This window comes from Hyaena hyaena, unplaced genomic scaffold (genome assembly GCF_003009895.1).
Source record: "Hyaena hyaena isolate Hyena2069 unplaced genomic scaffold, ASM300989v1 scaffold_27, whole genome shotgun sequence".
NCBI classification, from domain to species: Eukaryota; Metazoa; Chordata; class Mammalia; order Carnivora; family Hyaenidae; genus Hyaena; species Hyaena hyaena.
In genome coordinates this window covers 1285148-1296965 of record NW_024080659.1, presented here as the reverse complement: position 1 = coordinate 1296965, position 11818 = coordinate 1285148, and the positions used below count along the sequence as shown (strand labels likewise).

The 11818-nt window shown below is 53.2% G+C and overlaps 1 protein-coding gene across 6 annotated transcripts in view; it reads left to right on the top strand.

The window, feature by feature from the left end:
* The window catches only part of TOM1L2 (target of myb1 like 2 membrane trafficking protein), a 120296-nt gene that overhangs the window by 58864 nt on the left and 49614 nt on the right, over positions 1-11818 (top strand). For all 6 annotated transcript variants that reach the window (XM_039227292.1, XM_039227298.1, XM_039227297.1 and 3 more), the window contains exons 2-3: positions 2859-2943; positions 10289-10367. In XM_039227292.1, the coding sequence (XP_039083223.1) occupies positions 2859-2943; positions 10289-10367 (164 nt within the window). The remainder of the gene's footprint in view (positions 1-2858; positions 2944-10288; positions 10368-11818) is intronic.

The window sequence follows — 11818 nt, the reverse complement described above, 5'->3', positions numbered from 1 at the left end:
CCAGCCCTGCCCAGCCCAGCCCTGCCCAGCCCAGCCCTGCTCAGCCCTGCCCAGCCCTGTTCTGCTCTGCCCAGCCCAGCCCTGCCTTGCCTTGTCTTGCCCAGCTCAGCCTCTGGCCATTAGCATATCACCAGAGAAGACTGAAGGGTCAGCTTTTGCAGCCAGGGTCACTGGCGTTTTGATCTTTATCTGTCCCGAGGGCTGGCTGATGGGAATGACTTGCACCATTGCTCCCTGGAGCATTGTGTTTCTGCTGTTGCACCAGGATTTATCTTGGGTTTTGACGATTTACGTGACAAAAGAAATGAGATTGAATTTTGCTTCCTCTGGCCCGGGGACCGGACCGAGTGAGGGAGTGCGCATTGGGTGGCTGCAGTTCCAGGGGCAATCGGATACAACTTTGTTCCCATTGCTGGGAATTCTTTTATGAGCAGAGAAAAATAAGAACTGATTTGAGCTCCTTTGTCAGCCCTACTTGCCTCATCTGTTTCAGCAGAGCCAAATACTCACGGTTGTATTTATGTGGCATTTCCAGCAAAATGAAAAGAAAGCAGCATTCTTTTTGGGTTGGTTCTTTATAATCAAAACAAGTATATATCTTTTAGCTTGGAACTCAGAATCCCAGTAATTGAATAGAATTCGCTACCCGGAGGATAAGTTATCATGCCTTTGAACCCCTTCCTGGTATTATTAGAGGAAGGGAGCGGATGAATATAAGGTTAATGGATTCTGCTGCTAAACCGAACTTGGAAATGAGGTTTCATTGATTTAATATTTCCTCTATTAAGCCTCCCAAGACAGTGTTCCTATGGCCCTACCAAAGTGCAGTCACAGATTTTCCTCCTCATGAGCGTCTGTCCCACAGCCGGTGCTATGACAGGGACGGATGACCATCTCAGAATGGCCCTTTGGCCAGCTGGCCTCTCCCCTGGCTGGCTGGGCAGGGTTGAAGGCCTGGGCCTGCAGGCAGAGTGGCTTTATTGGGATTGGTGTCCTCTTGAGGATGTGCTCTGCTCTCCCTGCTGTGTGAGTCCTGGCGGGAGGAGTCATGTCTTCTGGGAGTGGACACCTTGAAGGGGAGGGCTGTTCAGAGACAGCTGAGCATGGTGGGGAGAGCAGAGGGCCGGAGGCACGAGTCATTTCACCCACATGCCTGCCTGCTCCGGGACCTGGCTGTGGCCCCCCGCCTCCGGCTGCAGCCCAGTGCCAGGGGGACACGCTGCTGTGGGATTCCAGATGCTGCCTTGCGCCTGTCCCCTCCGCCTCCCTGTAGCCTCTGCCCTGAGTCGTCTTCTCTAGGCTAAGCTGACCGGTGCTTCGAGGCATTCTTCCTAGGGGCCTGCCCCTACCCTTCCCACCGTGGCCGTTGTCTGTCCCCGCCCGCCACCCCCAGTGACCCTCCTGACGTGGCCGCTCTTTTCCCCACGCGTGTGCTGGACAGGGCAGGGGAGCAGTGTCTCGGGGGCCTGTTCACCTCCGGCGAGTCTCCGACACGCGTTCTCATCCCTGCCTCTCCCTCCCCGCACATGCTTTTCTTCTTATGGGCACACACCGGGTACTCCCCCGTCCCTGCCAGCCTGGCACCATCGTGGACTTTAAGGGTTCCTCAGATCTCGGAGCCTTCCCAGCCCCTGCCCAGTCCGCTGCTTGGCCGGCATTCGCCTGAGAAACAGAGCCTCCTCGTTCATGGGCAGGCGGGCTTGTTCCAGCGGGGCAGGGGCCTTCGGGTGCCAAGGCTGATGAATAAAGAGGGTGGAAAAGTTGAGGATGTGCCTTTTTTGGCAAAAATTAAAACAAGGGGGCATTCACAGGCAGACTGAAGCTATTGCACACACGTCTTGAGCAGTAGCTATATTTTTGGAGTATATTGTCACTGCTTGTAAGTACAGCCTTTGTTTGGATGTGTGAGTTCTCTAGTATGTTATGTAAAAACAAGTGCCACTTCCCCGAAGCTGCATCCAGTAAAACAAGGACAATCCCAGCACGTACAGAGGTCATTTGTTTTCTTATCTGAGTATCAGTGGAAGTGTGGGCTGTATGAAGAAAATGGTGGTGATGTTTTCTCTCTCATGAACCGTACAAGTAGGTTGGGGCGCATTTATAACCTGTCCAAGCTACGACTCCAGATCCAAAATCCAGCTTTGCTAGGAGCACCTGGGTGGCTCAGTTGAGCATCAGACTCTTGGTTTCAGCTCAGGTCACAGTCTCATGGTTTCGTGGGTTCGAGCGCCACGTCGGGCTCAGTCCTGGCAGCAAAGAGCCTGCATGGGATTCTCTCTCCTTCTCTCTGCCCGTCCCCCACTTCTTCCGTCTTTGTCTCTCTCAAAATAAATAAACTTAAAAAGAAATAAAAGTCCAGCTTTACTAGCAGGCGCGGCAGGATCGTGCAACTTTGTAGGCATTGGAGACAGGCAGACCTGGAGACTGGATGCCGGTACCTCCAGTCCTACGATGAGATCCCGGACAAGTACCCAACCTTTCTGAGCCTGTTTCTTTCCTTTTAAGTGTGGGAGGGAATAATACCTGCTTTGGGGGGGGGGGGGGTGGATTTTTTAAATTTAATTTTTGAAAGTTAATTGTGTTGAAATACACGTAAAGATCACCATCTTCACCATTTTTTCAAGCATTCCATACATTCACATTGTCACGCAGCCAATCTCCAGAACTTTCCATCGTGCAAAACTCAGGGCCAGGTCTTTCTCTGTTTGCTCCCTTTTGACAGCAGCACCCCTGACCGCTCTGCCGGCTCAGCCCACGTGCTTGGGCGGAGAACGTGGTGCTTCTGGCCCCTTCTGTTTCCTGCCAGGGCCCCCTGTTTCCAGGAGAAATGTAAATCTATTTTCTCTCTGACTTTACAGAAAAAGCAACGGATGGCTCCCTGCAAAGCGAAGACTGGACGTTGAACATGGAAATCTGCGACATTATCAATGAGACGGAGGAAGGGTATGTGTCCCTCCCCGCACCCCCCACCCCCGACCTCATGTGAAGCTTGTCAGCTCCTGGGGGGTCACTGAGAGTCTGTCGGGGCTGAAGGGCGAGTTACTTTTTGTTTTGTTTTTAGTCTGTTTGCTTTGGCATTTAATAAACTGACCCTCTGCGTCATCTTTCCTCCTGCGTCCCCCCCCCCCCCAGGCCACCCCCCATTGGCAGTGCTTGCCTTGGAGCAGTGATGACCTCTCAATAACCTGCTTTGTCTCACAAGTGAAACTGAAGTTGCTCGGGTACTTGGGCCCCCGTGGTCATCACCTCCTCCAGCCCCTCCTCCCCAGCTCTGCCTCCCCTGCCCCCAGAGTGAGGCTGTCTCTGTCCTGCTTTCGGGGCTAGACCCGAGGGAGGGAGGGGCCCCACAGCGTCCACAGAGGGAGGCGGGGAGCACAGAGTGTCTCTGGCAGGCGGAGAGCTTGCCCCACAGGCCGCCCCTTGCACGTTCCTGAGCTGCCAAGTCTGTCCTTCTGGCCGTTTGCTGTCTGTCCTCTTGCAGCTGCAGTCCAGCTGCGTCCTGCTCACACTTCTTCCCCTTCTGTCTGTGTCTGGCCCTCTGTCCACGCCATAAAAGATGGCATTTACTGTAGCCACGCCCTCTCCAGCCCTCCCCAGTGCGACGAGGACAGTCCAGAGTCTGGCTTCCTCTTGGCACGGGCCCTTTGCAGCCTTGCCCTGTGTAAGCCGGGGCTGAACAGATTCTTACTGAGTGATGGCCTCCTGCTGGGCCCCAGGGTGAGTGCCCAGGCACAGCAGGGAGCAGGACAGACGCCCTTGAAGCCATTACATGTTACTTTACGTGGTCAATTACACGATCAGTTGGTGACAAGACTGGAGAGAAACGAAGCCGGGGAGGGTGCAGGATGGGAGTTAGCCATTTTCAGTGGAGGAATCAAGGAGGGCCTCACTTGAGAAGGTGACATTGAAGAAAGACTTGAAGGAGATGAGGGGATGAGGTGTGAGGATGACACCAGGGGACAACCTTCCAGGCAGAGGGGACAGCAAGCACAGCAGTCCCAGACAAAGGGCAGGTGGTAATGTTGGAAGAATCACAAGAGGTTCCTGGGGCCAGAGTGGAGAGAGTGAGTGGGGGGAGGCCAGACCCGTCACCATCCAAATAGTGCAGGCACCACGGGCTCTGGCCTTGACAGGGAGGGAGGGGATTTGAGCAGAGAGGGGCGTGGTGTGACGCTCATTTTAAAGAGGTCACTCCGGCTACCGTGTTCGGAATGGTCTGGCTGGGCGTGAGAAGGACAGAGGGCAGAAAATGGAAAGCCAGTTAGGAGGATAATACGATAACCCTGGTGTGGGATGAGGGTGACTTTGTCCTAGATCACTGTAGAGGAGGGAGAGAGAAATGGTCAGATTCAAAATATATTTAGAAGGTGGAGCCAGTGGAGTTTGGGAGGTGGGTGGGGGCCCGAGACAAGAGAAGAGTCAGGAAAATTCCATTGTTGTTGTTGTTTTAAGTTTTTGTTTTTGGAGAGAGAGAGAGAGAGAGAGGGACAGGATCCTAAACGGGTTCCATGCTGACAGCAGCGATCCCGATGCAACGCAGGGCCTCAAATTCAGGACCCAGGAGATCATGACTGAGCCACAGGCACCCTGCCTCCAGTGCTGTGAGCTGAGCTGCCATAGGGAGGGAGCAGGCTGAGGAGCAGAGATCAGAAGGGAGGCTAAAGCCCTGCAGATCTGAGCTGCCTGCCAGGTGCAGTGTGGCCGGGTCCTGGCACGGAGGGGTATGGAACCGGGGCTGGCGGCCTGTGCTGGAGGTGAGTCTGGTGCTGGAATCTTTGTGAAGGACGGCGTATTGCTGCCTCTAAATGGAGGTGGTCCACCTGGTGCCCGGCACACAGCCGACTCACAGAGACTTGCTGGGGGCCAAGCATTTCTAATCATGTCTCGCACTCATGGCCTCCCTTGTCTGGTTGTCTGGCCACATTTATTGACCCCACAGGCGGAGGGATGGCCATCCTCAGGATGCCAAGACGACTGTGCCTCAGCTGCTCTTGAGGGGCTCACCCGGTGGGGCCGAGCCGGCTGTGACCGAGGCGCGTACCCTTTGCAGCAGACACAGGGGCAGGCTTGGGCTGGGCCTCAGTGGGGCCGGGAGAGCAGTGTGGCGTGTAGATCAGAGCGGCACGAATGGGCAGTGTGCTGGGGACACAAGCGATCTGGGCGAGCAGGGAAATAGTGGGGAGGGGGTGACCTTGGGGAGGGAGGGTTTGGCCTGGCAGTTCCGGTCGGGTGTGAAGAGCCCTATTCCTGTGTTATCCCCAGAGTCAGGCTGTGGCCTCCGGGCGCTCTGTCTACCTTCTCCCCTTTCCCTCTCATCCACTGACGGTCTTCCAAAAAATGGGCCTTCACTCCCGGTAAAAATCCTTAGTGGACCCTGCGTGGTAACCCGGTCCCTCTGCCACCCCATTTGGGGCTCTCTCCCCTTGTCCTCATCCTTCAGCCCCACTGACCTTTCTGTTCCTTGAACTGCCCCCATTGCTGGACCCCACTTGGCAGTTCTCCACAAATGTGGGCATATGTGAATATGTGTTAGAGGGGAGCCTCCTCCTTCCCAGGTCTGAGAGGTGGGTCACCTTCCATTCTCATGTCACCTTCCTCCTACGGTGGCCCACAGTCCTGTTCCTGCAGTTTTGAATGAGAGCATCTCACGAACACCGGGGATTTTCTGTCTTCGCCTCGGCAGTGAGGGGACTGTCAGATCTCTTCTGGGTTGGGAGAGAAACTCTACAAGGTCAACTAATGGTCGGGCACCCTGTCAACTCCTCCCTGCTTCAGGGCTCTGGTCCCCGTGTTCCTCCTGTGTCCCCCGTCACGCAAGGCTTGTTAGAGTGACTCTCCCTCCACAGTCCCCCGACTGTGCACTCCATGAGGGGAGGCTTCTGTTTCGCTCACCGGTTTATCCCAGCCACTAGCACGGTGTACGTACACATAACTGACCCTTGACAAGCACTTGTTGAGGAAGCAAGTACATGGATGGAGTCCCTAAGGCACTCGGTCTGATGCGGACTGCGGAACAGAATCCCAACATGGTGTGTTGGGGCGCCTGGGTGACTTAGTCGGTTAGGCGTCCGACTTTCGCTCAGGTCATGATCTCACGGTTCGTGGGTTCAAGCCCCGCGTCGGGCTCTGTGCTGACTGCCAGCTCAGAGCCTGGAGCCTGTTTCAGTCTGACCCTCTCTCTCTGACCCTCCCCTGCTCACACTGTCTCTCTCTCTCTCTCTCCTAGAAATAAAAAATAAATAAAAAAAAAATTATTAAAAAAAAAAAAAGAATCCCAACATGGTGTGGCCAGGGAAGCTGCGTATAACTGAGAGAGACAGAGCGGTGGCGCTGGCTGGCCCTGGGGCTGTCGGGCACCGGCTAGGTGAGGGGGTGGGGAGATGCGGGGAGGTTGACCCCCAGGCTGGTGGGCAGTGTATGCCACGTGCCCGTAGGAAGGGGAGTGTAGCGGGAGCCCGGAGCCGCCCGCCTAGGCTGGAATTCTAGGACCTCCACTCCTTGCTGTGCACCTCTTTGTCCCTCTGTCCTTATTTACAATATGGGGGTACCAGCAGTACCTGTCCCATTGGGTGGTGACAAGGATTAAAGGAGTAAATATCTGTCAAGTGTTTGGCTACAGATGTACCCGTGTCCGTGCTCTACATACGAGCTTGCTCTTTATACCCATTAAAGACCTATACATTAGAGACCTGCATTGCCCGTGACTTCCTCCACCTCCATTTGTAGTGCTATCTGGCCAGTCCTTGGTAGTGATCTCTCTGGGTTTGCCGCCCTTGCCCTGTCTGCCATTCTCCCAGCACTTGCTATAATATACTCCAGGCCCCCACGCCAAGCCCTGCATCGCACTAGCTCCCGCACTGAGTCCCGCAACAGCCCCAGAAGGTAGGGACAGCCTATTTTAGTGTTGAGGAAACTGAGTTCCAGTGGTTCGGTCCCTTGCCAAAGGTCTCACAGCATAGCTGAAAAGGGCAGAGGCCGGATGTAAGTGTGGGCTGCCCTGGCCCCAGCCCCCCGAGCTCCAGCCCGGCACGTATTTATTCAGAGCTTCACCTGTGGCAGACTTGGTCACCTGCCCCACAGGCCCCTGCTTGGGCTTTCCCTAATGTCCAAGGCCAAGATCCATCCCCTCTGTCCCCAGGCCTTGTGTGGCAGTCCCCCATACCTTGCATCATCGGTCATTAACCAGGAGTGCCTGGCTGATAACCTACCTGGAGATGTTTATACCCTGTTTCCCAGGCCTTACCCATACCGGAAGGTTAGTTAGGGCCCAGGTAGGTGGATGCAACAAGTACTCCACAGGTGACTCTGACGTGCGACTCCGAGGAGGAGCCGCTGCCCTGGGTCGTTTTCACGAGCACCCCAGGACCTTCCCTCACTCATGGAATCTTTGTGCACGGGCCTCTGAGCTGGAGGGTGGCCGGAGGAGTAGCCACCGCCCCTGCAGTAGATCACGATTGACAGCAGAAGGGGGGCAGGGAGAATGGGAAGGAGAGGAAGAGTGTGCGATGGTGGAGGAGGGGCAGTTTGTCCTCCTGGGAGGGAGTGAGGAGAACGCAGCTCAGAAGCAGCAGTTCTGGAGCCAGAGGCTGAGATGGTTCAAGTATGACTAGAAAGAAGGGTTCTTAAGGGTCTGGGGTGGAGGAGACCTTACAGGTGGCTGAAGATGGTCCAGAGACCAGATCCTGAGGCCCTGGGCGCTGCCCTGAGGCGCCTGACCTTTCTGCCTGGGCGGTGGGGCATCTCACGGGGCCCTTCCCCGCCTCCCGCTCCTTTTCCCTGATCCGTCTTGGCTCTTGACTCTTCCTTCTCTCCTTTTTCCCTGTTTCCAGCTCCTTGCTGTCTAATCTGCCGCTGCTGCTTGAAACTTTGCAATTCCTCTGACATGACTTTGATCCTCCTCTCAGAAGCTTCTCCCCCGGGGATAGAGATAAATACTTGCTTTTGTGCTCACCCAGTCACTCTGAGGCAGTACTTCCCGCCGCTGAATTTCCATTTTAACTCTAACCCAGGAGCCTGCTGACTCTCTGATTTTCCACCACCACCATCACCCCCACACTGGGAGAGCTCTGTGTGCGCCATGCTCTGTGAGCTAGAAGTGATCGCAGCCCTTGGGGGCTGTTCCCATTTTTCTGCTCTGTGGAAGTTCAAGAGGAGAGGGATGAAGCTGGATTGAGAGGGATGGCGGCCGGGGGTCAGGGCTAACTGTGGCTTGGCAGAGCCTTTGAGAAAGAGGATATCAATCCTTGCTCCTGGCCAGCAGCCGCTGACCTTCACCAGCTCAAGTCCACAAGCAGCCCTCAAAGCCAGGAGCTTGTCAAGCCCCATATTTGCAGAAATCAGCATCCCTGTTTGGAAACTGCAGCCATACCGCAGACACACTTGGCAGGGACCCCTTCCCCAGAGAGCTCTCCCATCAGCCTTTGGGCTCAGGAGCTGAGAATCCCTGCAGGCAGCCACGTTTTAAGTTGGGAATGGGAAATAGGTGACTCATAGTGTTTTAAAATTTCTTCTAGAAGCCTTGTCTTGCTCCTGTGTATTTCTGTCTAAATTGGGCTGATTAGCAGAGCCTCCCACCCTCCCTTCCCCCAGCTGCCTCACACACATTTGAAAGGACTTCTTCGTTTGGTGAAGAGATCATAAATATTTCTGAGCTGTAGGAATAGAAGGTGCCTGACTCACGGACCTTCAACTTTTGAAAAGACCCAGACACATTGACATGTTGATCCGGGGAAGGCTGGAGCCCACTGATGAAAGCAAAGGTCTGACCTGCAGCGGGACCAGGGGCTCCCCGGAGCTCAAGTCATGGGCGGCAGGGGGTAGGGGCTTCATGCCAGAGGTAGCCCTGAGTCCCACGGCTTTGTTGGATCCTGGTTTAGGATAAATAACTTGTTAGACGCATGGGCTTCACCTACTAGGTGCTTCTAGAGGGCTGGCTGGGGACCCTCACTCCCGGCTCTAAACCATGATGTAAGGAGGAACGCGTTCCAGGTTCCAAACAATCAGCTTATGAACCTGCCTCTGGGAATCCACTGCAGCTCCATGACCCAAAAACACACAGTTCTTTGGGTTTTGAGGATGCTTAAATTTTCTCAAGGCAAAAAGGACCTTCATGGAATTGGGGAGGAGCGGAACAGCCAGGCCTCTGCAGGGACCTGGCCATTCTCTCTTCTGTTGTCTGTGTCTGTTGTCTCTTTAGTGTCCCCCACAACAGTGGGTTAGGTACTGTTCTGAATAAATAATACTTGCATAGGAGGCGGAATTCAAAAGAGCTGCAGAAAAGCAGCCCAGTGAAAACCCTCACCCCCTGCGTCATCCAGTTCCCCTCTTCAGGGGCCACCAGTTACCAGCTTCTTGGGTCTCCTTGCAAAGATTCTTCCGTCTGCTGTCACGTGTGCTATGCATGGATGCTGTCCTTTCATATGCCAAGATGAGCAGACATTGGATACTTTCTACAGATGACTCCACTCTCCTGTCTTTGAGTTGGCTCCATAGTGATGCATAAATAACATCTTTATTCTTTTTTTCACATGTTTATTTATTTATTTGGAGAGAGAGCATGAGCGAAGAAGGGGCAGAGAGGGAAGGCAGGGAGAGAATCCCAGGCAGGCTCTGTGTTGAGAGCGCAGAGGGCCTTGGAGCTCGATTTCACGAAGTGTGAAATCATGATTTCACGAAGTGTGAAATCATGACCTGAGCCGAAATCAAGAGTTGGACACTTAACCAGCTGAGCCACCCAGGCACCTGGGGTGTCTTTTTATTCTTCACTGCAGCTACGTAGTGTTCCACTGTGTGGATAAGCATGATTTAAATTAACCTGTTTCAGGGCGCCAAGGTGACTTTCAATCTCAGGGTCATGAGTTCAAGCCTCACATTGGGTGTAGATTACTAAAAAAAAACAAATCTTTAAAAAAAAATTTTTTTTTTTTAAATTAACCTGTTTCTGGGGCACCTGGGTGGCTCACCTGACCAAGTGTCTGACTTCTGCTCAGGTCATAATCTCATGGCTTCGCAGCACAGGGCCTGCTTGGGATTCTGTCTCTCTCTTCCTCTCTCTGCCCCTCCCCCGCACACACTTTCTCTCTCAAAATAAAGTAAAAAAAAAAAATTAACTTGTTTCACATTGATGAAGATTTAGTTTGTTTCCAACCTTGTATGTTTATAAACATGCCTCATACACCCTTGTGTATAACAGACAACCTCGTACACGTGCTAGTTCACACAGGAGTGAGTCTGTGGGGTGGCACCGCAAGTGGAACTTGTGAGGGTTTTAATATGTCCTTCTCTCCAGGCCAAAGGACGCCATTCGAGCCCTGAAGAAGCGGCTTAACGGGAACCGGAACTACAGAGAAGTGATGCTGGCGTTAACAGTGAGTGCTGCCCTCACAGGGGGTGGGGGTGGGGCGGGAAGACGCTTGGGGAAATCCACGTTCTGGCCTTGCCCCACCCACAGGCCTTTCCCTCGGTCCCCTCAGCACAGCCTCCGGTAGCCATGGCCGGTGGACCCCTTGGCGCGAGCGCCACTGGAGAGCAGCAGAACCTTCCTGCAGTGCCCTTGGGTTTTCCCCGGAAGTGGGGTTGAGCTGCAGTCTGGTCCACACCAGCAGAAGGCACAAGCAGCCCTGACAGGTGCAAAAGCCCAGAGCAGAGAAGCCAGAGAAAGGCCTGGGTGTGGCCGTCCTTTCTGCCACCAGTCTGCTATGACACAGCTAGGCCGCTGCCTTTCCACGCATCAGGCCCCTGCTTCAAATCTACCGACTTCCGCCCAGAACCCGCCTGGGACGCTGCTGAGCTTTTCAGGGTTAAAGCGACTGTTTGCAGTAAACTTCCAAACAGATTTCATCTTCCCCTCAAGCAGATGAAGAAAGGGAGACTCAGAGAGGTGTGGGGGTTCACCCGGACTTCATGGCTAGTGGAGGCCCAGCTCTGGATTGGGGGGTGAAGGCTGGTTATTGGTGCAGCAGTTCTGGAAACAGTCAGCCTAATGACTCCTTGCAGGAATGAACAGATCGGATTTTTGCCCTTTCTTAAAATGTCAGGAAATTCAAAGGGACCGCTTCAGGTGTCATTTCTGTCCAGAAAGCTAACAGTTCTTCAGATGTGGCAGAATCTGGGCCACGGTGAGTTCTCATAATGAAAACTGTAACAGGTCAGCACGCGGGCTTGTCTGTAGGTTTGAATAGTTTATTTATCCAAAACAGCTCTGACATGTTTCCTTTTAAAGCAGAGAAACTGTTTGGATTTTTCACCCAAGTGAAAACCCAAGACTTACTGGGAGAGTATTCTCTGCCAGGGAATTGGGGTTTGAATAATAAAAAAGAAAAAGACCAGCTGGGAGATAGTGACTTGAAAGCATTTTTTTTTTCCCCCTCAGAATTTGATCCTTGGCATTCACTAACCCCAGGGTGATACCCAAAATGAATTGTTTTAAGTAACTAAAATCAGAAGGGAATGAACTCTCACATGTCAGGACATTTTTCTGGTATCTAAAACATACCCCTTTACAGGCCAACTTCATGGTAATCGTGTTGGTTGGATGGAAATCTTTCTAAAGGGGTCTCTGTCTTTACTTCCTTCTGGAAGGACATGGTGAACATCACTGAACATTTCCTGACGGTCAGGTCTATTATTATTATTATTATTATTATTCTTAGTCTCCCAGTTTTATTGAGACATTATTGACCTGTAACCTATCTAAGTTTAGGATACACAGTGTGGTGATTTGATACATGTGTGTATTGCAGAATGATTACCACAATAAGGTTAGTAAACACCTTGGTCCACTCACATAATTACCTTTGTTGCCGGGGGGGGGGGGGGG